General features: G+C 46.8%; 1 protein-coding gene across 1 annotated transcript in view; it reads right to left on the minus strand.

Annotated features, from left to right (window-relative positions):
* The window catches only part of SORCS3 (sortilin related VPS10 domain containing receptor 3), a 496377-nt gene that overhangs the window by 12300 nt on the left and 456325 nt on the right, over positions 1-27752 (minus strand). The window contains exons 19-23 of the mRNA XM_077821813.1: positions 22618-22804; positions 14768-14901; positions 9502-9625; positions 5399-5511; positions 1265-1396 (exon numbers count right to left, since the gene is read on the minus strand). Coding sequence (XP_077677939.1) covers positions 1265-1396; positions 5399-5511; positions 9502-9625; positions 14768-14901; positions 22618-22804 — 690 coding nt within the window. The remainder of the gene's footprint in view (positions 1-1264; positions 1397-5398; positions 5512-9501; positions 9626-14767; positions 14902-22617; positions 22805-27752) is intronic.

The following is a 27752-nucleotide window of genomic DNA, read 5'->3' on the forward strand; positions in this document are numbered from 1 at the left end:
ATGGGGGACCTGGAGGGCAGGCTCCTTGTGGGATGGCAGTCCAGCATGCTGCACAGTGATGTTTCCATGGCGGGGTCACAGCGCACGGATCATTGTGTTGCAATGGAAGCAGAACTCACAGAAACCTGGGATCGCTGCAGCAATGCACTTGTCCCTACCCTCTATGATAAAATTCAACCGAAGTCAGAAGGATCCCCACACACGGCCTTCCAAACCCACCTTCGTGGATCCCTTAGGGACACCGAGCTACACATTTAAGAGACCGACCTTGCTGGCTTTCAATCGGCTAGTGTCATCTCAAGGGGATGACTTTGCTTAGCAGGTAACAAGAGCTTCTAAAGATTCTCTGTGGTCCTCCACCTTTCTTAATGCCTAGTTGCACCAGAGAGAGAAAGCTGTGGGATGCCTCCCACGAAGCTTGTGCTGTGTATCTCGTACACCAGTGGTGCACTGGAGAACACTAGCCAGTGCTAAGCTGCTTTCTCCTGCCGCATTTCACTCCGGGTGCTTTTGTAAAGCTGATTTAATCACTTAGAAATCCTGGTGTGAACATTGTAGCAGCCTGGTGCTGCTGTTTCTAACTCTCCTCTTGCCTGAACATTGCAGTCCCTATTCATCACCGTAATTACCTATTTATCTAAATGGATGGATATGGTAACTTCCAAATATAGTTTGCATGCGCTGATTGCTATTGCAGAATAAAGAGGTCTCCTACCAGTCATACACAAGCAGAAGAGCCTGATTTATTTGTAGTGAGCCTCAGTTCGTTATCTCATTGCTCTGTCCTCTCTCCTTCCATTACTGTCAGGCGTGTAGGGTATTGTCCTCAGGCCACAATGGAGAGGGTACGACCTAGAGGCAGGCACTACTGTAACAGGGTCTCGCCACTGGGGGCGCTATGGATCATGGCATGAGAAAGGTTACGCAGCTCAGCTTCCTTAGAATCCCTCAATAAGCCATTGGGAAAGGCTATTTTTCTTTTTAAAATGGCCTTGCTTAATGAGAAATGTATGGGTCTCCAGCCCTGAAACATGCCCAGTTCCCCAAGCTCGCTCGAAGTGGCTTCCAATGCTGCCCAGACTCCACATCTGGGCTAGGGTCTATCTGAACGTGGGATAGGCTTCAAGTTAATAGCTGCAGTTGAACAGGAGCACTTCTTTTAGAGAAACGTAAAAGCCCCAGGAGGATTCTGCGTGCAGTGTGTGTCCACGCAAGGTGTTCTTTGAGCGTAGCTGCATTCTGTGCTGCGACCCCCGTTGCTTACCTGCTCCAGATCGCCTTCGGGGCCTTTCCTCCTCTCCGTCGTGTTTTTGCGGGGTAGGATGAAGAGCTCAGCGGAGGTAGGCAGGCCAGGAAATACCGCCACCAAAATCTGCTCGTCGGGGACACCAGTCACCTAGGAAGAAGAGACGGCAGCGGCATTCGAAGGTCACTCAGTGCCTTTTGGTCCTGCCCTCTGTTCTTTCAACCTGTTCCCTTCCGAAGAGCTAATTAAGTGGGGGACAGCGAGCTGCTACCCATTGTCTGGGGAGCTCAGGTTCTGTTATAGGTAACATAGCTCTAGTGAGCTGCGATGTCCACTCAGTAGGACCTGTGACGGAAGCTCTTGTACAGAACCACTCCTCCTCCTTAACCTGTAGAGCAAAGGAGGGGCCTGACCATACCCACGGATCCAAAGAACCCAACGTCTGCGAGGTTTAAATACAGACCTACAGTAGAGCCCGATTTTTGTACATCTCCTATTTTTATAAAAAGCTGACTCAAAACCCCAGATCCCAGCAGCCTGTTTCAGCACACCCACTGCTGCACACACAATTGATGGTACCTGAAAAGGAGGGTATGAACCCATTATGCACTTACGGATCAGGTTTCTGGCCACCCCGATGCCTACTTTTCATGCATAGATGGCTGTCTAGCTGTGTCAGCTGGGTGCGCCCTCACTTTTGTAGGCACCACCAGTTGCATGAGTGTAGCTCAGAGGTTGTAGCTGAATATTTGGTCCCAAGAGGACGCAGAGACAAGTATTCTTAGATTATTTCTATTTTACTTTGCACCTTCTGGTGCTTGCGATACCAGAAAACAGTCAGACTGTCTTTTTTTTTTTTTTTTTTTGCAAAGTGACTCTAAATTTGGTAAAGGGGTAAAATGTTCCTGTTTCGTCAGATGAACCACGTTTTCTCACAGTGTGAAAATTAAATTGCTGAAATTCCACCAATGGCCAATTTTCCATGTAGTTTTGCTGCCTGCGAGAACCGGCAAATAGGAATGTTAAAATGTAAAAAAAATCACATTCTGTTTCCAAGAACAGCAGAAAATAAAGGTGAAGGAAAAGTACATGATGTTTCTCTTGCTTCGAGCCCATTACAATCAGGAATTTTTGCTTTGATCTATCACCTGATGCGACATAAAAACAGAGTCCCTGGCAGCTTGATAGCATTAATTATTCCATGCCACTTTTATTGTTTTTGCAAGAATTCATGAGTGTTAGCTCAGAATGTCCTGGTAAAATCCAAATGAGGGTTAGTTACATGCTGTCTCAATGAGGTCCCTCCACCTCCTGCTGTTTTAATAGGATGAGATATTCTTCACTTCCTGTCTCAACCAGTTATGTAGGGTGGATATGTGCTCCACTCCACAGGAGGCTAAATAGCAGTTGAAAAGACATCTCTCTCATTCCAGTACAGATATAAGATAGATAAGATCAGTGGTGAGCTGGAACCGGTTGTTAAATTTAGAAGCCCTTTTAGAACTGGTTGTTCCGCAAGGGACAACTGGTTCTAAAAGGGCTTCAAATTAAACAACCAGCCAAAAGTGGCGCCTTAGACGCTGACTCCCTGGGTGCTCCGGGGCTGGAGCCCCCATGGGGAGAATTTGGTGGGTGCGGAGCCCCCACCGGCAGCTCCTCGCCCCTGCCCGGCCCCAGCTCACCTCCGCCCCGCCTCCGCCTCCTCCCCTGAACACGCTGCCCTGCTCTGCTTCTCCGCCCCCACCCCCCGGATTCCCGGGGGGGGCGCAAGGAGGGCCACCTGCACTGCAGCAGGTAACCCTGGGGTAGGGGGCGCGCAGGGGAACCGTTCCCTGCCCCAGCTCACCTCCGCCTTCCTGGGCCTGAGCGTGAAGCCACTGCCTGCTTCTCAGCTGCTGAACAGCTGATTCACGGGAAGCCGGGGGGTGGGGCGCGGAGAAGCAGGACAGGGCGGCGCGTTCAGGGGAGGAGGCGGAGGCGGAGCAGAGGTGAGCTGGGGTCGGGCGCAGGGCGGGAAGCTGCCAGTGGGGGCTCTGCACCCACCAAATTCTCCCCATTGGGGCTCCAGCCCCAGAGCACCCAGGGAGTCAGCGCCTAAGGTGCCACTTTTGATGTGATCAGTGGGGGGAGCAGTCACTCCCCCTGCTCCCCCCCTAGCTACGCTCCCCCGCCCCTAGGAGCCAGAGGTGCTAGGAGCTGCCCCAGGTAAGCACCACCGGGACTCCCCACCTCGCCCCCCGGCAGGTCCCTCTGGCTCTTAGGGGTGGGGTGGGCACCCACTACGGTGGCCCACGAGACCCTCCTGCCCGGTTCCGGGGGCAGTCAGGGGATGGGGGTGGGGCAGAGGTCCCGGGGGGGCGGGGCGTCAAGGATTGCAGGTGGTCGGATGGGGCAGGAGTCCCAGGGGGTGGGAGTGAGCAACGACCCCCTCGTCGGGTGAGGAGGGAATCCGTTGTTAAAATTTTGGCAGCTCATCACTGGATAAGATAGGTCTTTTGACCTACCACTGATACGCAGCTTCCTGTGGAGTGGAACACAACAGCACATAGCAACATTACACAACTGTATGGGACCTGCTGTGATAGCCTGGCCTATCAATTTACCCTAAGTATGAGCTCAGCTGTAAAAGTGAGTGTAAGTTCATAAAGTGTCACAAGAACCTATAACAACAAACGTTGAGGGGAACAGGTGCAAAGGCAAGGCAGGCTGAATGAGTGCGAACTAAAAGGCCTACTCTTGTAACCCAAGGATTGTGCTAAGATCATGCTTGGTAAACAGGAAAAGTGTTGAGCCAGGAATCAATGAACCAACATTGGTCTGTCGGAAAGTAGGCCTAATAAGTGGAAAAAATAATGAGGGGATGGGACTAGTCCACCCACCGCTTCCCCTTGGCGTCCTCAGAGATTGGCTACTGGAGCAAGCTTTGCCATCACGGTCGCCACCCCCACCATCCCCTGGGACTGTGGGCCTTCATCATCCTAAGAGCCGTCTTAACCAGACCAGGCCAGAGAGAGAGACCCAGATGATCACCTCCGCCAGCTTCAGCTGAATCCTAAACGCCACCTAAAATATGAGCTTTTGGGCCCCTACCTCCCCAGGTCTCCTTTTCTTTGCCTACCTTATTTCTTCCCTTTCCTCTGTCTTTCCCTCTTCCTTCTCGCTAATAGGAGTCTGGTTTAACCCACCAAGCGTGCATATTTTGCAACACTGCTGTAAGCTTGTGACCAGAAAGAGGCAGCTAAAAGTAATGCCCCACGCAGCCTGATGCTGGTACAAGTTCGTCAGGTCTCAGAGCGGCTGACAAGACCATGTACTGGGCTTGTGTTTTTTCCAGCAGTGAGCTTGCAAGTCAGAGTCAACACCAGAGACAGAAGCTGCTTTTGCTATCTTTGGTGTTCTTTGCTCTCCCACTTTTGCGCGTTTGTCTTGTTTTATCTTCTAGGAAACGGGATCGGACTTTAACAACAACAGCTTCAGCCCATCACAACTATCTTCCTTTTTCCTCGACAGGACAGCTACTACCCTCTTTAATACCATCTAAGAGACTGTCAGACATGTTTTTTTTTTTTTCCTTCCAAAGATTTTCTCTAACTAAAGGGAAGTAGAGCCAGGGACATTGTTAAAATAACAGCCTTATTTAATACTTCATATTTCCAACGCTTTTAAGTGTTTTTCCTTCTTTTCTGTGTCTTCAATAAAAGGTGAAAGGGCTTTTTAATGGTGTGTTTGCCAAGCAGCTTGAGGTCTCTGTATGCCAGTCCCCGAACCTTGTTTAAAACAATTTTATGTTGGACAGGGTCTGGGTCATGTTAACATCTTTGATTCTTTGGGCCCATATATCCCACCTAAATGAATACAACAGACAGGAAATAAGGAATATCTTATTCTATTAGCCACTTTACAAATACATTGGGTTTGTAAAGTGCTTTGGGATACTTAAGGTTGAAAAACGCTGAGTACAAATCCCCTAATGAATTTGTTTTACAATTGCTCAGCGCATTAACAGCCTGCTGGTGACAACTCCAGAACGATGGCTTCATTATGTCTGTTCTTTCCCATCCTTTGTTTTCTTTAGCTATTCTGCTATGAAACTCTCTGCATTTTAATTGCCTTTCCATAGTTTGGGAAGGAGAATGGGAACCAGGCACTCACCTGCACTAGAGTTTGCTTGACCACTTTGCTCATGTCTTGTCTCCACTCAGGGATGTCAGGATTGTGGTAATCCAGATTGGGGGAAAATGACAAGAGCTGAGACTGGAAATACTCTGTGGATAGAGAGAGAATAATAATAATATTTGGACAGTACATAGGGCCTGATCCAACACCCAGAGAAGTCAGTAAAAGACTCCCATTGTCATCAATGGCTTTGGATTAGGACCACAGTTCCTTTAGTCAAAGGATCTTAAAGCCAAAGAGACAGACCAACACACTGCAGGACAGAGATACACAGACAGAAGAACACACTGCACTTATAGAGGACCTTTCATCCCAGTAGCATCCCATGGCACTTTACAGAGGAAAGGGAAAAGGAAAGAAAGGAGAACAGAAAGCGCTAAGAGAGGGGGGTCCATGCTCCCTTCATCGTGCTTTGGGTTTGCAGTTTGAACATCTAACCCTATGGCCTGCCGCTTGCAAAGCTGCCGCCCGGTAAATAAAGCAGGGTCAGGATGAAATTTGGAGCCAGTGCCTCAAAATGGGTTTGTTCGCTTGCACTTGTCATGCAATGTGCTCTGCAGAGCAAACACTGACTGTCAGGAACGCTTTTTTCCAGACGCAGGCATGAGCTGTTTGGTCTCCTGGAAGGTTGCCAGGAATGGTTAATACCCCAGTAAATCAGATACCAATAGTGCTAATGACACACAAATCCAGGGAAGGCTATTCACAAGACGCTGCCAAAGTACCTCCCAATTAATTGATAGCTAAAGTGGGGGCATCCCAGGCTGGTTTCAGTGACAATTTTTTTTTAAAGTACCCAAGCCCAGACCGGTCCTCTGGCCTGCACTGTAATCTCCCCACTGTTGGCACAATCGCCTGCCTCTGGACCTGCCTCCCTGTATCTCTCTGACTCATCCTCTCTTTTTAAGTCTCGTCTAAGGTGTATTGCTCCTTCCTTTCCCACAACCCCCTAATGCCTCCCTCAGTGTGCTATCACGTGGCTCTGTAATTCTGATGCAGCACCACAAAGTCTAACAGGTTGCACTCTGATGCCATCATTTTGGCTTTCCACCATCAACAGCAGAGCTCCCTCAGTTGCAGATGTAATGACTCCCTGGATGTGTTTGGACTTGGGGCCTTCTCCATCACAGCCTAGATGTCTACCACTTGAGCTAAAGGGATAACTCCACTGGGTGGTAGCAGCAGTAGGTTGTTATCCTCTAGAGGACCAGCCACTGCCAGAGGACACAACACAAGCTCTTCCAGTACGTTAGGGAGTCAGGTTTCCACCATACCTAGAGCTTGTGCCCCTGAGGCCAGCGTCGGAGGAACCGTTAGCCATGCTGCAAGGCATTCCTCAGTGTGAATTTTTAGGGGGCTATTTTGTTTTCTTTTGAGGTTTTGGTTTCCAGGTTGGCTTGTTGACTCTGGGCATTTCAGACCAGCGTTCTTATGGAGGGTGGGATGGTTTTGAGCCATTATGATGTCTGGAGGTTTCAATAATTAGCATACAGAACCCAGGTGAAGCGGCCAACATTAAACATAAACTCTTTCTGGAGCAGGAATTTCTGGGGCATTTTGTGATTCATGTGTGTACTGTGAGAGCATCACGGAGTCCTGAGCTCTGGTCAGCAACTCTAGGCACTGCCGCAATACAAGTAAAAGAATGCCAATAATAATTTCCCAGGGTGGCCTCAGGGCTTGGACATGGACTGGGACTTGGAAGACATGCATTCTATTCCTTGCTCTGCCACTGGACTGCTGGGTGACCTTGGGCAAGTCACATCCCTGTTCTGTAACATCCCTCAGTTTCCCCCTTGGTAAAATGGGGACAATTATGTTGACCTCCTCTGTAAAATGCTTTGAGATGTACAGATGCAAAGCCTATAAAAGAGCTAGGTATTATAATAGGCAGGTAAAATTAACTTGACAATAGCATCAATGAGGAATTGAGGAATGCCACAAATGTTGCCATAAAAACCACAGGTCTTGTCGTGCTTTTAATGGCAAGGGCTGTCCTTTCTTTTTAGGTGCCATAGCATTATTAAATAAAACACATGTGATAGAAAAACAAAAGGCAAACAAAGGCCAGGCCTGCACTACAAACCTCGGTATGACTACATCACTCAAGGGCGTGAAAAATCTACACCCCTGAGAGATGCAGTTATACCGACCTAAGCCCTGGTGTAGACACCACTCTGCTGACGGGAGGGCTTCTCCTGCTGACATAGCAGCATCTTCACTGGGCTGCTGCAGCTTTTTAAGTGTAGACCTGCCCAAAGTGAAACCGACTTTTGTATGGTGAACTCAACCCAGCCTCCAAGTCTTCTGTGCTTAACCCTGCACCAACATGCATAGTGTAGCGTTTCCAACCATCCATCCGAAACCAGACAGCAGGTTCATATATGACATCTTCCACCGTGGCTCACAGACAAGGGATCAAACTGGTGATCGCCAGCACTAAACGTATGGGTACTACAGCTTGACTTTAGGAGCTCCACTTTGCTAGATACTGCTCTACAAGACTCATATTTTGTGTATTGGGCACAGAGGAGCACCTCTAACATATTCTCCCCAGTGGGCTGCAGATACTCAGCACGTGTTCAAGCTCTGTTGGATTCGTTTCCTGAAGAAACTTATTTCCCAGTTCCAAAGACAACGATTTCCCAGAAATTTACAATGCCTCTGACCACACTTGAAATGAGGCTGATTAAATACAGATTTACTTACATAGGCTAATAGTAACTGTGTGCTATTAAATCATGTTAGCAGATTATTAAAATCCACTGCATTTCCCCAGCTACACAGCTGATAAATACATATTTATCTGCTTGTTAAATCTCAACAGCTAGCTTTCTAGTATCCACATGAGCATTTATTCAACAGGTACTCGTTGGAACGAGACAAACCTTCAGTGCAACCTCCATCATCTGACGTGCACATATAGCAAAACCTTGCTGTCCGAGCAGGGCCATGTTCCTCACATTAGCTGGTGAGAACTGGTTAATGGAAGCAGAGGGCGGCACAGGGAGAGAAGTCTATGATGTTCTGGGGGTATCCCCTCCATATGCCTGACCAGGACTCTGGAATGGCCCCGCTGTGAATCCAGTCCAGGATTTGTATTGTGCCCAGTCCAAGCAGGAACTGCTGAGGTCCAGTAAGTGCTGTGTGGATTCCCACGCAGTGCAGATATGAGCTATAAACTCAGAGTTATGTATCTTACTGTGAAGTCCTATGCCCAGATCCTCATAAGAACGTAAGAACAGCCATACTGGGTCAGACCAAAGGTCCATCAAGCCCAGTATCCTGTCCTCTGACAGTGGCCAATGGCAGGTGCCCCAAAGGGAATGAACAGACAGGTTATGAAGTGATCCATGCCCTGTCACCCAATCCCAGCTTCTGGCAAACAGAGACTAAGGACACCATTCCTGCCATTGATGGACCTATCTTCCATGAATCTATCTAGCTCCCTTTTGAACCCCATTATAGTATTGGCCTTCACAATACCCTCTAGCAAGTAGTTCCAGAGGTTGACAGTGCATTGCCTGAAAAAATACTTTCTTGTGTTTGTTTTAAACCTGCTACCTATTAATTTCATTTGGTGGTCATTTCAAAGGTAGTAAGGTACCTAACTCCCATTGATTTCAAATACCCCCTTGATTACAATGGGAATTAGAGGATCTGGAGCTCAGTGCCTTGTTTTTTTTGAAGTTCCCAGTAACCTGGGAAATAACAGAGACCAGGGCGGAGTCCCAGACCCAGAGGAAGCAGTATAGCAATTTAACTAAAGAGCTTTGCTAGATGGATTTTGTTAATGTGCTTTAACCAGATCGCTCTCTCTTGGGATCCTCGCTCAATCAAACCTGCTCTCTGGTCTCATTTACAATTGGGGAAGCTAGCTAATGGGCCCCGGAGTCAGAGGATCCTCCAAACAGTTCAAGCCCTGATAATCCAGGACCCTGTCCCTGGGGTAATCAGGCTTATCCTGTACTGAGATTCAATAGGGAAGCCACTGCCCGCTGTCTTCCGCTGGACTCTGGAAGACGCTTGGGTTCTGCCTGCCCCCTGCTTGAGCTTTGCTTGCAACTGGTGGAGCATACCATGCACTGCGATGTCCTTGGTGTCCTGGAGGAGGGCACTCCCAGCAGAGACTTGCACCGTGATGGTGTTCGTCCCCTCGGTGGCGAAGGTGTAGGAGACGCTGCTTTCTAGGGTGATGAGGGGCTGCAAAAGCCAAACACAAGCAATGATGACAGAACCGCATTCTAGGACTGGGGTTACAGTCTCTTCTTGGACTCGCAGAAATGACACATGGAACTGCCCTGTGGAGCCATTTTATCCATCCCACCACCAGCTAATACAGCATTGCTCCTCAGGGCTTTCTGCGTTGATACATGTCTCAAGTCACGGCCCTTCCCAAACGTCCCTTATGGAGACTCTCCCGCAGCCAGGTACATCTCTGACTATTGCAAATGGTTCCTGAAATTCAGCCTAAAAGTTTCCTTTTGCTGAACTGCATCCCCTTCCTCCTAGTTATACCCAAGTAGAGCACAATGAGCAACTCCCCAGTTGGAGTGACAATATCTGCAGAATGCAGTATTCCTCCCTCCCGCCCCACAGCTCTTGGTTAGCCAAGCGATATACAGAGATGGCCTTGAACGAGAGTTTGGAGCCAGGTCGGACCCCCGCTTACTTCCCCCAAAATATCCAGACCCAAGCTATGGCAGTCATGCCTAACTCAAGCTAGATGTTTAACTCTGTCTATCTATCTCAGTAGCTCTGTGGCCCTCATCACTGTCGTTCCCGAGGACTTGACATTAATACATGGATCATCACAGCATCCCTGTGAGGGAGCCAGGATGGTGCAGTGGCTGGAGTGCAGTAGTGGGCCTCAGGAGACTTGCATTCTACTCCCTGCTCCGCTAGTGGGTGACCTTGGGCAGGCTGCTTTGCCTCTGTGCCTCAGTTTCCCCAACTGTAAAATGGGATTAATGACACTGATCTCCTTTGTGAAGTGCTTTGAGATCTACTGATGAAAAGTAAGAGGCATTATTATTATCCTAAATAGAGATGAGAGCTGAATCACAGAGAGGTTAAGTGACAGCCAAAGTCACAAGGGGAATCTGTGGCAGAGCCAGGAATCTGAACCCTTTGTCCCACTCCAGTGCCTTGGCCACAAAACCAGCCCCTTCCTCGTAAATAAATCCACCCAGACCCTTACCCCTTTCCTTCACATCCCTCACATTTTATTCCCATCAGAGGGTCAGTTTGCCTGCGTGGGATGAGGTTAATCCTTTATTTCACAGCAGTGGATGAGTCATGCCATTTGACTAGTCAAATCTGAGTTTTACTTGGCATGGCTCAGGCTAGCAGTGTTTGCTCTCCTTGGGGAACGCAACCTTCCTTTGCTCAAGACACCTGGGCATCACCAAGCAACGGCAGGCAGATCCCCTTAGCCCAGATGTTCTGGTCATACGGGACTCAGAGACCGAGTGAGTGAACTTGTCTGGTCACTCTAGCCCTATAGTGTTTATGCCTAGTGAGCTATACACTCACTACATGGGAGCAGAAGAACAGGGTGCTTCGAAACCGCGGGGAACATTAGCAATTGTCCGACAGGTTACCAGCCACGATTCCAGTCCAAAATAACAGCAGCGAATGTTGTCTTCAAAACTGCCTTTTTCGTGTGTGTGCCTGAAGTGGATGCTGTATTATTAAGGCTGATTTCACCTGCATCATGGTGTTTTAACATTCAGCCAATTCCTTCCATTTAATTCAAGCGTCAAGGCCTGGGAACTAACTCTAAATTAAATCAAGTCGTTTAAGGTTCATTTGCACAAACATATTATTAGATAGCCGGACACATTTATTAAACCGAACCTGTGTTAATCCAAGCAAACTGGCCTTTGGTTATATTGCAAAAGCAACAGACCAGCAATTCACTACAGTGGCTCTGTCTGGTGTTGGGGGGTGGGGGGGAGAATGTGCCTTGTCCAGGGTGTGCTTAATATGGAAGTTGCTCTGCAGTGGGTCTCTTTAAAGAATGGTTTGCGTGTGGGGCAAAGTTTGCCGTGCACTGATGGGATTGCAAAGCTGCATGAGAGGTGTTAGGTGCTGTGACACCTTGGGGCCTAGATTCACCCTTAGATCTTCTCGAAATGGCACGTGGCCCGAGCAGGGAAGGGATGTGTGAGTTTGCGCGCACAGGGGTGTCTCTGGAACTCCCAGCAGAATCCCTGGGTAGCGCAACCCGTCCTTCCTTGGCTTTCGCCTCCAGCCCCAACAGGGAGCAGCTGGTACACGGACGGATAAATTACCCCCAACTCTAAGACAGCAGGCGTGTATCCCAGGTGCAGCCCGCAGCTGTACTTTGAGCCAATTTGTTCCTAAGAAAAGCAGCCCTTTTGCCTTGAATTAGCTGCAGATCCCTGACCCACAGCTGTGCACATTAAGCAAGGACTGGAGCAGGATCCCACATGCCCCGTGACATGACTTGGTGTAACCCACACACCTCCTGGCTGTGGTGTTCTGTCCCATCCAGTGGCAGCGAGACCACTTAAGAGAGAGATCTAAAATGAGTCTGCTTTATAGCCTTAGCTAACAGCTAGTTGGCTTTTGGCTCACGTGGTAGAGGCTCATGCACTAAGCTCCCAAGGTCCCAGGTTCGATCCCGCCTGCCGATGACCGGGGTCTGTTGGCATTACATTAGCATAACCCTGCAGTGGCAGGCACTAATGAGACGGAGGCTGGAAAGCCTGTAGGCAGGAAGTGTTTTACCCAGAGAGTGCAGCAGGAGCCAGCACGGCCATGGTGTTGCAGCAGAGCCGAAGGGCTGCGCTGGAGGGCAGAGGGCAGTTCTGGAGCGTGCCAGGATTTGCATATCTGGGAGCCAAATGGGCTCAGCAATGCAAAATGGCTCGTGCTGCCATTGGCTGCCTCCCTCTTGGTAGCATTCACGAGAGGATCCAGATAATGCTGCTCAAGCTTGAATATCCATGGAGCTAGAAGGGATTGGTGCTGCAGAGAGGCGCTAAACCCCATGCTCCTCTCCCTTCTGCCCCCACCCCTCCGAGAGCCCCTTCCCATGCAAAGGTTGCTAAAGAGGGGGGGGATACTGCTGCAGAGAGGCAGATTCCCCCTTCTGAAGAGAGGGGCCCCAAGCTTTGATCCCAGGAAGAAATGGATGGTAATAGGGTCAGCTGCCCCCCCACCATCCAGACCCTCCCGCCAGGAGTCTGTCCTTCTGCATAGGCCTGGTGGCTTCCCCCCTGCTGACTCTGGCCCTGCAGGAGTCTTGCACGCCCTCTGCAGTCTCTCTACAATCTCCTGAGCTTCCCCTCTCCATCACATCCTCCTGGGGCTCTCTGTAGGGCCATCGCCCTGATCTCTGCCAGGTGTGCCTCATTCTGTCATCAGGATTGGCGACCTCCAGCCCCTAATGGCCGAGCCACCCTGGTACAAGGACATAGAGAAGAATAAAAAGATGAGTCATCCTTGTAAAACATTCACCATTTCCGTCAGGAAGAGTCAGCAAATGCATGATCCCTGAGTGCGAAAATCCATTGTGCAACCATGATCAGTTCTTTGCATTCTCCCCGGTAACACCCTATTATTACCCCTGTAGCTGTTGCCGCGCAAGACCTAAACAAACACACCGGGGTTGTGCTAAGGCTGCAATTCTCCGAGTCACCCCTCGGCATGCAGAATGCCCTGCTCATTTACTATCACACGTCAGAGTTTGGGAGAGAGACAGAGCCAGTGCCACATCCCTGTATTCCCGTTGCCATCCGTAAGCCGAGTGCTGTGAAGCAACAGGGCACGATTCTGGGGCGTGGGTATATTTGTACCATATCCTGCTTTCAGGGCGAGGATGTAGGCAACAGCTGGCAATGGATTAAAGTCTACAGGCAGTTCTGGATCCCTGGGTTGACACAGGTGAAAATGACACAAAATGACACCTTCTTCAGAAAGCCAACCCCAATTTCCTTAACAGAATCTGATGAGACTAGAGAGATGACTGATCATCTTGCTGTATTGCTAGCATTAACTATTTTTACTCCGTGCATTTCTGAAGTATTCCTTGCCATGGCATCTATATCGGCCTATACTGTCCATGGGTTCGAGGTTACACCGAATGGCACAGGATTCCACTGGAAACCAGTCGCTTACAGATCTGAGACTCTGCAAACAAACTGCAGAACTGTTAGAGCTGAGAAGAGATCTTCAGCCACTTAACTCCACTTTCCCATCCTTATCTGATTTTTAAAGGCTCAAATGTTCATACCCCATTCTTAACGTGCCCTCCAGTTTTGCAGGCACAAATGACTGCAGGCACAATTTTCCACCTGCAATTTATACTGCTTTGATGTCTAAGGTTATGTCTTCCCAGCAAAAATAGGTGTATTTTTACATCAAGATAGCTAACTTGAGCACTTGCCTTGATGTAGCTAGTCAAGATCAATCCCAGTGGGGGAGTATAGCTATCTCAAAGTAAAAACCACACTTTCTTTGCCGTGAAAACATAGGCTTAGTTCCTGACTGCACTTGTGAATCAGGGATGCAGATACTGAAGTGACCAAGAACACCTTCATATGTACTGGTGGACACAAAATTGCAACAACATTATTTCTCTTTGCAGTTTACACCTGCATAAAAGGAGGGCAGTGTCTGAAACTGTAGCCCACAGGTCTCTCAAACAATGGAACCTGCATTAAAGAGCATCTCCAGTCGGCAGTCTCCTGACTTATTCCTTTAGAAACATCTCCAAAATCTCCTGTAGAATTCATTCCAACTTTTCAAAAAGAGATCCTTTGTAGTAGACAACTGATTTTTGCCAATCCCTTTGCTTAAGAGAGGTTTCGCTTTTATCTTTAATTGTGCTCATGGCTCTGAATAATAGGCATGGTCAGGCAGGAACAGTTCACTGGGAGCCTCGTTTGACTTTCTAGACAGCGATAGTTATTTGAATACCAGCAGCTTTAAAGTACTGTGTTGGAATCCAGCATTATACACTGTATACTGGTATATAATGGAAACACCGATGGTTACTTGAACACCAGCAGCTGTTAAATGCTGTGTTGAAACCCAGCATTATCCAGTATATAGTGGTATATAATTTTGTTAAGTTGCAAGCAAACTCTGGTAATAACAATGGTTAATAAGCAGCGGCAAAAATGTAATGACTCCTGCAACACCCCCACAAGGGGGAAAATAAATCACAATGGGCAAAGTTCAGATACCGAACAAACTTTTTTAGATCCAGGGGAAAAAACCCAGCAAGAGCAGCATCTTTTCATTGGTGCTCAAACAATATTCTGCCCTGCCAAGCCACTGAAGTAAGTACAATATAATAAAAAGGGACCGTACCTTGGTGCTGTTACCAAACCACCAGAAGTAGGTAAGGGTGCCCGATTGACTCGGCCATACCACCGCAGTAAGGTTGACTTCCTTATTCCTAATGGCAACGAAGGGTACGTTCAGATGGACATGCTCCACTGGACCTGCAGGAGGTGATCTCATTATTACAGGCATCTCAGTAAGTCCTCCCTGAGCAACATTCTACAACGACGTAAAGCAAAATGCTCTCCTTTTTGAAGTCAATGGAGTTCCACCAGCATAAATGTGGTGCAATGGAGAAGATTACTTAATGACAGAAGATGGTACCAGATTAACAGCCCTGTAGACTCAAATTCTTTGTTGAGCTTTTATAGGGTTGCATCATAGGAGGCCGATGTGCAAGCTTCCCCCATGCAGCCTAACCACTGTGTCTCAGACTTGGAGCTGGGATGCACAAGCTGTTAGGGTTTTACAAAGAGGTTTAGACTCTCTACCCATTAAAACCTTGGCCTGTTGGAGCCAGCTGGAATGATGCTTTTTATAACGTGGACATCTGTCTGCTAGGAACCAAACTGAAACCTACCAACTCATTGCACAGGTCACCAAACAGCTCTCAAATAGCTAAGGATTTCAGTCTCACCAGCTAAGCTGGGTACTGTAGGTGAAAGGGCCCATAACCCATTACCAACTGTCCAAGCCATGTCGGATGGACAAATTTCCACCCTTGATTAAACAAACCTACATACCAGGGATGTGCAAAATCAGTCCAGCTAGGGTTTTATATGGTTGTTCATCATCATTGTATCTGAGCACCAAGACACATCAGAAAAGACCCTCCAGACACTCTTTAAACTGAAAACAGCCCTCTTTCTTCATGATTTGAAACCAAAATCCCAAACATTTTCAATATTATTAATAATAGTATTCCAGAAGTGGCCAATATCCACAGTTATGGTCCAGCGCCACCTTGTGCTAGGCGCTGTACAAACAGAACAGAAAGATGGGCCCACCCCAAAGAGCTTACAATCTAAGACAAGACAAGAGGTAACAGGTAGCTACAGACAGATAGACAAAGGAGCACAAGGAAACTATGATACAGTACTAGTCAGCATAATAGCCAGTGGTCAGAGTTTTTTGTGGGTGTCACAGCGAAGGATGGTTTTAAGGAGGGATTTGAAGGAAGAGAATGAGGTAGTTTTGCAGAGATCTATGGGGAGCTTTTCCCAAGTGCAAGGGGCAGAAAGCACAAAGATACTAATTTGAAAAACTAGTGAGTGATTAATATTAATAATATTGGACAAGCCTCTGAACTTGGTATTAACTGTGTCATGAAGCAGAAATACCAAAACGTTCCAAGAACATTTATGCTGGAGGTATTCATGACCTGATCAAAGCCAGGTACTAATAAGAGTCTTCTGAGAGTGTTTGGTCTCATGAGATTTCCAGAGCAAAGAAGTTTGAATAAGTCTGGCCAAGCATCTAAACTTCTTGCTCCTTTTTGATCAAGAGCTACAGCTGGGAACTTTTGGGGGTCAGCTGTCATTGGTAGTATTTTATTCTCTACTTTTGGTAATTGGGCCATCTTTATCTTTCTATAGTAAGGGTTCTGAGAAGAAGCAAGAGCCGAGAGTTAACCAGATAACCTCCCTTGCTTCTGGAATGGTCGAAAAGGTGACGATGCAGCAGGAAATCTTGTCACAGCAGCAAACGACCAGAAATAACTCTAGTGATCCCTCCCAGTGCATGACAATTGAGAATTCAGTTCCTCGCCACAGAAATAAAAAGAACAAGAGGAAAAAAACAGATGGAGAAAACGCTAACGTTATTGGTTGGAACTTCAGCTTTTTCTCCATCTGTTTCCCCCCCCCCACCTCTTGCTTTATTTTTTTGTGGGGGATTGAATTTAAATTGATAATTGAGATGCACTAGGCATACTGGCATGTTGCTGATTATGTCTTATAGGTGATGCTCAGATCTGGTAGTCAGATGGACCACTACTGTTAGAGAAGAAAGGTGGGTTTGTAGATTACGCTTGGCGTGGGGCTGTATAGAGCTAGGTCTGATTCCCAGTCTGCTGCAGTTTCCACGGTATGCATCTGATGAAGTGAGCTGTAGCTCACGAAAGCTCATGCTCAAATAAATTGGTTAGTCTCTAAGGTGCCACAAGTCCTCCTTTTCTTTTTGCGAATACAGACTAACACGGCTGTTACTCTGAAGTTCTGCCACAGACTCCCTATGTGACCCTGGGCAAATCATTATATCTCTCTGCCTCACTTTCTCCTCTCTCCTTCATCTACTTGGCTTGTAAACTCTTTGCAGGGCAGGGCCTGACTCCTACTATGTGTATGTACACACCTAACACAATGGGACCCCAGGCTTGGTTGAGGCCTTGGGTGCTGCAGTTCTCTCCTTTTGAGAGGGAAAACAAGGTAGCCAGACATCAGACACATGCACTAGCTTTCCAGGAGTGAAGGAGTTGCCCCAGTCTCTCAGATGCTCAGAGAACACAGGTTTCAGGCCTCAATATACCCCGAGCTGGGGTGGAGTGAGGAGGTGAGTGGCAGGTGGGGGTGACAAAGGGGGGCCTGGCAGAGGAGTAAGGAGGTGAGCGGCGAGCCAGCAGCAGGATGAGGAGGGCAGGTGCGGGTCTGGCTCTGAGTGGGGGAGTGAGGAGGCAAGCAGGGGTGTGTGTGATGAGGCGGGAGGCGAGTGCGGGGAGCGAGGAGGCGGGAAGCAAGCGAGGGTGGGGAGAGGAGGTGGACGGGGGGGAAGGGGGTGAGCAGCGAGGCGAGTGGGGGGGAGGGACCCCTGGCGGAGGAGTAAGGAGGTGAGCAGTGAGTGGGGGAGAGAGGAGGGACACAGGAGGCGGGCGGGGGCTGAGGAGGTGAGCGGTGGGTGCATGGGCAGCAGGTAGAGCCCCCCCTTTGTGGAGGCTAGCCCCCGACCCCACCCCTTCTGCCCACGCTCCCCTGCAAAAAAACCCAAAACCTTACATAAAAATAAAAATTTTTAGAAAAAAGTGACAGTGCGGCCTCCAGCCAGAGTTGGTGGCTGCACTCTGAGGCCACCAAAAAAATTGTTGCGAGAATGCCGGGTCTAAACTGTCTTTCAGCCAGTGGGTCGTGACCCCGGAGCTTATGAAAGGCAATCGGGGGGTCGTGAGGCAGTGAAAATTGTATTGTAATCTTAGGCAAAGAAAATCTCATTCCCCCACACCCCATCCACCTTTTACCCTTCAAGATCAAGTGCTCTTTGTCAATCTCTTAAAACATACACACACATACAAGTTGTATAGGTTTAACATTAATAGTGTTGATACATTTTTTGGTCTTATTTTGATAGCAAACATAAAGGGGTTATGCTAGCTTGAGAAACGCTGGTCTGTAACCCATAGGGCTAGCTTTAGCCTTTATTTTATTCAGCTGTAATGCAAGTAACCTACAGGCCCGTATCCTATAAGACACTTAGCTTCTGCAGTTAGCATAAGGCTTGAGGCCTATAAACTTTGGCACAAATAAATGGCCTAATGGTCACCCCTAAGTTTTGGGGAACTGGAAATAGTGTGTGTAAGAGGAAATTTTGTCCATAACAACACCATAACAGCCAACCACAGGAACATGAGCTAACATTGGCTTACACTGGCGTTTAACCTTTCCAGACTACTGTACCCCTTTCACGAGTCTGATTTGTCTTGTGTACCCCCAAGTTTCACCTCACATAAAAACTACTAGCTTAAAAAATCAGACACAAAAATGAAAAAAATATACACTATTCTTGAAAATTTGCTTACTTTCTCATTTTTTCCATATAATTATAAAATAAATCAATTTGAATACAAATATTGAACTTACTTTTCAGTGTATAGTATATAGGGAAGTATAAACAAGTCATTGTCTGTATGAAATTGTAGTTTGCACGGACTTTGCTAGTGCTTTTTATTTAGCTTATTGTCAAACTAGGCAAATATCGACATGAGTTGATGTACCCTCTGGAAGACCTCTGTGTATGCACAGGGGTACGTGTACCCCTGGTTGGGAACCACTGGGATATGACATCTGCAGATATCTTGACCACAAGAGTGCCATGAGAACAAACTGACGTATATGATAATAAGTTGAGATCATGAATATACTGACCTATAGGAGAAGACCACCCCAACATTAGTAGGGTGAGGAAATACAAACAAGGAAGAGGGGAGAAGTCGCTACTGAATATGCATTAGACATAGTGGCATCAGCGTAACATGTATAAAAAGTTCTATCCCAGCCTGCGGGCTGGAGGAGAGAGAGATGTAACCCTTGGGAGGTGCCAGAATGGTGCCCACTGGTGATGAGCAGGAAGGTGATGGTGATGGAGAAGATAATGGCTAACATTTCAGGTTGCTCTGCAAGGGATGGCGTGAGTATATGGATGTTCAGATGTATGTTTTGTATTGTCTCTACCTACCTTGCTGGGTGAGAGTATTTGTGACTTTGCTAAAGGTAATAATAAACTATTATAAGTACAGAAGGGTTCCTAAAGTGTGAGTATTGCAACTGTGCACATAGGGGTTCCCAACTGAACAGTAATTTTAATAATACTGGGCCTGATCTTGGGACAAGAACCTGTCAATCCTCAAAGTGATAACTGGGAATTTTAAGTAATCAATATAATTAACGCATAATCTTTAGATCAAGCTACATGTCTTAAGGCACAGTGATGGGGTCTAAGAGGACAAGGGAGAAGAAGACAGAGTGGCTCAACAGGGCTACGTGAGTCCCCGGCTTTAGAATCTCAATATCGAACAGCAAATCCAATAATAAAATTAAATAATCCCTGAGCAATGGGTTGCTATTACTGGCTAACAACTACTTTTGTTAGCTAATGGCCCAAGGTGATGCCAAGAGCAGTTAACGCTCCAATAACTGGATGTTAAATGCAGTTGTGCTTGATTTTGAGGGAATTACAAGCATGATTCGAGGGACATTTTTCTCTTTCACACACCTAGCTCGGAGTTTAAAATCGATCCTCTCCACAGGCTCTTGGCCATTTGGAAACTTTAGATAAGGGTACCCCTCGGGGAGCACAGCAGGAGGGAGAGAAGGTGTATTTGCTGGCTGAGGGTGAAGATAATGGAGTTTTATGAACTTCCATCAGGAACTTGGATTGAAGGGTATAGCCGTGACTGCAGTAGGAGCTCTCAGACTAGGTGGTCTAATGGTCCAAGCACAGGGCAGAACGCTCCGATCTCCTGAATTCTTATCCTGGGTGCTACACTCATTCACTCTCTTCTGTAGCATTAAGAAAGTCACTGAACTACTCTGGATCTCGACTGCCCAATGTGTAAAATGGGGTTAATGATTGTGACCTCCTTCACTCACATTTGAGAGGATAAAATAGCTAATGTTTGTCAAATACATTAAATATGGGAAGCACTATACAAGTACTCCCATATTATTAATGCCCCAGAAAATGTTACAGGCCTAATGGCTTTGCGATATTTAAGCAACATCGCCAATCCCAAACAGTCAAAAATCATGGCACAGACCCAAAAATCAGGATAATAAAAAAGAACAATACATTTGGAGTTTGTTTTATTTTTCTTCTGATTTCTGAGCCTTTAGAATATGCTTGGATCCCATTTTCAAGCTTTTCTTGAAGCCATGAGGCCTAGAAATTTACTTGGTTTCAAAATGAAAGCTGAGATTTTAACATAGTCACATGACCTTAGGAACTGGGGCTTTCAGAAAAGAGCAAATATCAAGAGCAGAGGTTCACAGAAATCAGGATTTCTGTCCCATTGAAAAGTCCAATATTTCTGTATTTGTTTTCGTCCCATATTGAGACATACTAAAATAACAAAACTTTTTCTAACGTGAAAAGTTCCAAACAATTTTGATTCAGAAATGTTGAAATGCTTTGTTTCGAGTCAGTTCAACTTTAAACTGTATCTGCCTCTTTATCTGTTAAATCAGTTTTTAAACCAGTTCAGTTAAACTGTTGCAAACCCCTGTTAGTTTGGTCTCAGGGGGTATGTTTTCACTGAACAACTAACCCTGGTGATCCGCACCTGGGTCTGAGCAGCCAGGTTAGCGTAGCTCAGGTGTGAACATGCCCACAAAAAAGCCCTACCCATATTACTGCATCCTCACTGTTTCTACACTCACCCACGTGTGTCTGGGGGGACATATCCCATGGTTCTTTGTGCTGAGAGGCTCTAGGATTTCTTCCCAGACAACAGTGTCAATTGTGGGAGAACTTGTGTGCCCTTTGGGAGGAACTGTGGGAAAGGGCATTGGAGGACTATCAGCATTCAATTGATTTTGCCTCATTCTTCTCTCAGTGCCAGGCACCCTGGGTGGACCACATATCCCATGGCTCAATGAAGTGAGACTGAGGTGCATCCTGGGAGATGCAGATCAGTGAAGGAGTCCACAGGAGAGAATGGAGGCACAAAGCACCCGAACTGCAACTCCCATAGGCACCACAACATCGTATGTTGATGCAGTTTAATGTTGAACTGACTTGAAACCAAATGTTTTAGTGCAGTTTAACAAACTGAAAGGTTTCAACTCACGTTGAAGGAATTCGTTTCAACATATTTCATTTTGATTTGCCTGATGGAAAATCAAAAAATGTTGTCCACGGAACATTTTGAGTTTGTGGAAACCACATTTTCTGTCAAAAAATCATTCTGATGGAAATTTTCCAACTAGCTCTAATCCTGAGATTTGCAATAAAATCACGAGAGGTGGTAACATTATTTATTTCCTGCAGTGTTTTTTTATGGATCTGTTTCATAACAGCAATAAGCCAAGCCAAGGCAGTGTGTATTTCTGGGCATTTATATTGCTCCTTCAGAAACTTGTCTGCCTCTCTTTGGTCTAGAAACTGATGGGAAGACTGGTGAAACCAGGTTCACTTGTGAGCTATGTAGCATTTTCTGCAAAGTTGGAAATACTGATGGAATAAACCAATCCTGAGGTGTTTTATCATTTTCAGAGCTGTCCAGAACCACAAAGTGAAGCAGCACATGAGAATGAAATATAAACATCACAAACAGCAGCTGAAACGACCTCAAGTTTTTCAAACCCTAAGGAAACGTTTGTGGAAAAACTGGACAGCGTCCAGCGGAGGGCAACAAAAATGATTAGGGGGCTGGAGCACATGACTTATGAGGAGAGGCTGAGGGAACTGGGATTGTTTAGTTGCAGAAGAGAAGAATGAGGGGGGATTTGATAGCTGCTGTCAACTACCTGAAAGGGGGTTCCAAAGAGAATGGACCTAGACTGCTCTCAGTGGTAGCAGATGACAGAACGAGGAGTAATGGTCTCAAGTTGCAGTGGGGGCGGTTTAGGTTGGATATTAGGAAAAACGTTTGCACTGGGAAGGTGGTGAAGCACTGGAACGGGTTACCTAGGGAGGTGGTGGAATCTCCTTCCTTTGAGGTTTTTAAGGTCAGGCTTGACAAAGCCCTGGCTGGGATGATTTAGTTGGGGATTGGCCCCACCTTTGAGCAGGGGGTGGGACTAGATGACCTCCTGAGGTCCCTCCCAACCCAGATAGTCTATGATTCTATGAAAGTTTGAGTTGTGTTTTGCAGGATTGATTCATGCTGTCTGAAGTATGTTCACCAATCCCCTGCATGCAGAGCTGGCCCTTTAAAACCCCTCATTGCATGTATGGAAGGAGAATCTTCTTTGACAAGGCAGTGAAATTCATCCTGCAGGTCAGGAGGCTGCTTAAAGGGCCAGGAGTGCATGAGCTCCGAGCCATGTATACAGGCCGGGATGAGATAAATCCTCGGGTGACCAGCCTCACTGAAGTAAATGGGAGTTTTTCTATTGGCCTCAGTGAGGCCAGAATTTCACCCCTAGAGTTTAGCGCCCACATCTACTTACAGACCACGTGCAGGAAGAGGACAGCAGTGTCAGAGCCCAGGCTGTTTTCGGCGTAGGCCGTCACCTGAAAGATCCCAGCGCTCTTATAAACGTGCCTGATGCCCTCCTCTATGGGGCTGAAATTAGCATAAGACATGGCAATACCATCTCCGAAATCCAGCTGGATGTTTGTCCTCTGGAGATCGCCCTGCAACGGAGAGCACAGTGGTTAGGAACTCAGCTGAGAGGGGTGATTGATGTTCCACTCCATCCCGCTGCTCAGCTTCACTTTGTTGGTGCGAAGACAACCCCGGCACATGGCAAAACGATCTCCGCCAAGTGCTGCAATGCCCCAAACACAACCAGCACCAGCTCCAGCTCGTACATTATATCTATTATATATCAGAATGCCCAGAACAACCTGGACATTAAGAGGTCTGAGCAGGTGCTATCCTCCTACCCCTGATCCAGTGGTTCAAGGGGGGAGAATGCCACTACAGTGCTGCTTATGTGTCGCCTGATATGTGTCTATATTGGGGGCAGTTGAGATGGGAGGAGCTGCGTAGATGACAGGTTATGTCTTTGCTGGAGGATTAGCTAGGAGCGCCTTCCAGGTGCTGCTGGAGTGCACTGCATACATGAAGAGGAGGGCGTACAAATGAGTGAATAGTTGCAGACAAGAAATCCCAGAGGTTTAGGCCTTGTCTACTTGCAGAAGCTGCAATGGTTTCATTTAAATCAGTTTTTAAACCAGTTCAGTTAAACAATTATATCAGAGGATATGTTTTCACTGAACAGTTAACCCAGGTGATCAGCACCTGGGGCTGAGAAGCCAGGTTAGCCTAACCCAGGCAGGATGCGGTCACAGCAAAGCCCTTTCCATGTTACTGCATCCTCACTGTTCCTGTACTCGCCCGTGTGTATCTGGGGAGGCATATCCCATGGTTCTTTGTGCTGAGATACTCTAGGATTCTTTCCCAGTCAACTGTGTCAGTTGTGGGAGAACCTGTCTGCCCTTTGCAGGGAATTGTAGGGAGGGCATTGGAGGACTGTCAGCCCTTGAGTGACCTAGCCTGCATCCTCGCTGCAAAGTGGGCAGGTTCCAGCCTCAGTTAAACCAGGGCCCCGGGCTCTAACCTATGCCCCCAGTGGGGTGAGCTTGCCTGAAATTAGAGCACTTCCAAACCCAGGTCAAAGGTTTTGCTGTGTGGATGGTAGGGAGGTTTGGGCTAAAACGCAGGTAAGCGCCTGAGTTAACTGCAGTGAAGACAGGCCCAAAGTGGTTTATTTTTACATTTGTTTCCAGTTGGCTAAATCAAAATAAGTCTGCTTTAAACCAAAATAAAAGCGTCCACGTGGCCTTCTTCACTGATTTAAGTAAGTCAGTTTAAAATCACCCCTTACTTTAAATCTGTGTAGCTCTCTGTGCAGATAAGCACTCACAACCCAAAATCCTTTCTTTAAGGTGATAAGGATTCCAATCACATCCAGTTTGGACTGGGAAAGTGGGTAAAAGAGAGAGAATGTTTGAGTACATCCCTGGGATGCTCCACTCCAGAAATCAAACAGATTCTATCTCTATGTATATTCAGAGAGAGGAGAGAAATTCCAGCTCAAGACCAACCACTGCTCCTGAGTTTAACATGCTCTCATGAGCTGCTGTGAACAGCCTGCTCCCATGCAAGACAACAGCAAAACTCCCACAAGCTACAATTTGCAGGCTCAGGATCAAGGCTAATGATGTCGATCCACTACATGCTGGTCTAATTAGTGGAGGGAAACTACCATGCAGCTCAGACCCAGTTAATGCTTCTCCACCTCCCTCCCTCGGACTTCACTGGAATAAACTACCATACTCACAGGGCTGCATTAAACCCCAAAGGGGCCAGGTGATTAAAAGCACCATTTTGCCTTTGCTATGCAAAACAGGGATAGCTTCCCACAATAACAACCAAATTTAGGGGTAGATTCTCTGCTCTGATCTGCTCTCTCTGCACAGGTCAAGTGGCACAAAGGGAACAGAAGCCTTCTATAATTCCATGCTTGGGATGCCCCCCAATAGGATAGCATCCTCAACAGCCTTAAAGCTGAGAGAGCTGGCTCCCTCCCTGCAACCCTCAAGGTACGTTGGGGGCAGAGAAGAGGATTGGCTGGAGGTTGTAGGTGGTCCTTTGGAGACCATAACTATCTGAATTTACAAGCAACAGCCAATCAACTGGAAAGTGGCTTAGGAAACGCAACAGAATTTCCAAAGGTGGACAAAGCCGATGACACAGCAGCATGTCCACTCAGGCTCCGGGACAAATCTTTCCCTCCCTTTACAACTTACTTCTGCTTAGTGACTTTCAGAGCTGGACTGACAGCGCCGGGGAGTGGAATCTCTTCTTCCACAGCTCAGAGAATGACTGTGTTAGCTTCTTCCCTGCCAATGTATCTTTGCCTTGAGCCATAGGGATTGTATCACTTAACCCCCAGGTCCATTCCATCCATGGCCTCTCTGCTGGGACTACGAGCCAGGGTGCTGTGCATGCATGTAGCTTTTGTGAGGACGACACTTGGGTGAAATCCTGGCGCCATTGAAATCAAAGGGGAGTTTTGCCATTGACTTCAATGGGGCTTGCATTTCGCCTTTGTTCTCTTGGAATATGGAAAAGTTCTATAGAATTTGACAGGGAGGAAGCCAACAGGCTTCTATAGAAATGTAACTGAGTGCTATAAAACCCAGAGGATTTAGTAGAGGGTGAAGATGCTTTTTAACCATCCTATAGAATTCTTTAGCAAGGACCGAATGCTCTACTGTACTCACCTGGACAGTTCAAACATTGGATAGAAAGGTTACTAATGGAAGGTTTTGAATCAAGGTTGGATTGCTTTTCTAAACAATCTGCTCTAGGAATTATTCTGGGGAAGTTCTCCGGCCTCCTATACAGGAGGTCAGACTAGATGATCGCAGTGTCCCCTTATGGACCTGGGAATCTATGAATTCACTACTGCCTGTTAAATGCCACAGGACTTTTCTGTGAGGGCCTGCACTGAGCCCACAAACTCATTCTATTGGGAGGCCGCTGAATATATGGTAAAAACACAGCTGGTCTGGATTCAGTCCTGGTGACCTCAGGGTGAAAACTCCATCTCTGGTGTTCCAAGCTCGTGCCATGTCATTTTCTTTTTGTTTTCCTTATTGTTTGGTGGCCGGGTTTTCGGTTTGTTGGTTGGTTTTTTCCCCTCCCCTTTATATAAAGGGAAGGTTTTGACATGGAGATTAGGGAACAGATTTCTAATAGCTGAACAGTAGCAGATGATCCTTCCACCCAATTACTGGCTCTTTAATGCAGACCCAGCAATAGTGCTAATCCGCCATTCCCCATTTCCTTAGCTGCGGACTGGTATTTGAAATATCGAAAGGTGGCTGCTTGCCCCATGTACAATGGGTTTATGAATATAAATTAAAGTGGAAACAAAGAGGAGGCATTTCAAACAGATAAAAATCATTGCTCTCCAGATTTATTCAAGAGGCACTTTCTACAGCTTTGGTCCTGTAAACAACTCAATGGGAATGTGGTAGAGGCCTGCCGTAAAGCTTGCAGCTCTGTCAATGGAATGCTAGGGGCAGCTGATGGGCAGCGGGAATCGGTGGAGATGGGTGTTACCTATAGGATACCTTGGCAGCTCTTCCCCATTGGAGCTCAGCTGGGAAAGTTTTCCAAACCGAGGGCTGCACTGGCAATTTGTCAGAAGCCCACAAGGGTGAAAGAGAATGGGTGAAATCTTGGCCTCACTGAAATCAATACTAAACTCCCATTGATTTCAACTGGGCCAGGATTTCCACCCATATCTTTATATATTTACATATTTTTACCACCTAGGAATAAATATGCAGAGTCCTAAGATTTGCTCAGGCTTGTTCTTGTTTTTTCAGTTCGCTAGCAATAAAATCCTGCTGTTGAGCAGCTTTGTCCTCGCCTTGCAGTACCAGAGCGAAGGCTGCAACGTTAGGGACCTGATTTCAGCGGTGCAGCTCCCACCTGGTGCAGAGTGGCAGAGGGAGCCAGGGGCTCACTTACTCCATTCCCACCTACTTCAGCAAAACAATAAAGAGACTCATACCTATGCTTCCTTGTGTCTGCCCGGACCCTACGTCCAGGGAGCTCATGTGAGAGTGCATTCTTATTCCTTCTTACTCCATTGCTTAACTGCACAATCTAAGTCACAATCCAGAGCTAAATTAATGAAATTATAACAAAGCTATATATACCTTCAATATATAAAACCCACCACCATGTGCTTATTGTAGGATTACCAGCATGGAGATCTTTTAACAGCCAGCTACGCCATATGGTAAAATCCAAGATCCACCATAAATCTAGGGAAAATTACCTTTCTGAAGAACATATGGCACAACCTTCAGCTCCTCATGGATGAGCTCAGGTTCAGCCATTCATACTTGTGTGTTCAGGACACCCAGAAATAGACAAAATAACAGTTACTTGTAACTGCGCACAGAGCCATCGGACCAGATCATCAGCTTGTGTCATCCACCAACTTGAACAGAGCTACACACTAATCCCATCTCAGGGTCTGGCACACTGTTCGAATGCTATGAAGCCAAGCACATAACTAACACACACAACCACACACACACACACACACAGAGGTGCATTAGTATTTTTTTAAAGCCCGGTCAGACATAGTTCTGGCACAAAAACTAGAGGGAAGCAGGGATTTTACTATATTTCCTCAAGTTTTGTAATAATCAGAGCTGAGGAAAATGAACATTTCTTTGTTTTCTCTGAATTTTTTTCCTAAGGTTTTCAGGTTTGTTTCAAAAAAGCAATTCCCTCTCTCGTCTGAAAATTGATTTTGTTTGTTTAAAACTGAAAACTTTTTGATTTTACCTAAAAAAAACCCACCAAAAATTCTCCATAACAGAATTTTTGTCATGAAAATTTCCATTTAATTGAAAAATCCATTTTCTATTATTAAAATGCTTCAATGGACACATTTTGACCACCTCTAGTAACAATAGATAACATTTTAGGCACAGGGCACTGCAGCTATCATATCTGATCCCCTTTCAACATCTTAACCCTGCCTATCTGTTTATTCACCGGAGCCTTCAATTCCTGAAACCTTGTGCCAACACAACTCTTCAACTA

This window comes from Eretmochelys imbricata, chromosome 7 (genome assembly GCF_965152235.1).
Source record: "Eretmochelys imbricata isolate rEreImb1 chromosome 7, rEreImb1.hap1, whole genome shotgun sequence".
Taxonomy (NCBI): Eukaryota; Metazoa; Chordata; order Testudines; family Cheloniidae; genus Eretmochelys; species Eretmochelys imbricata.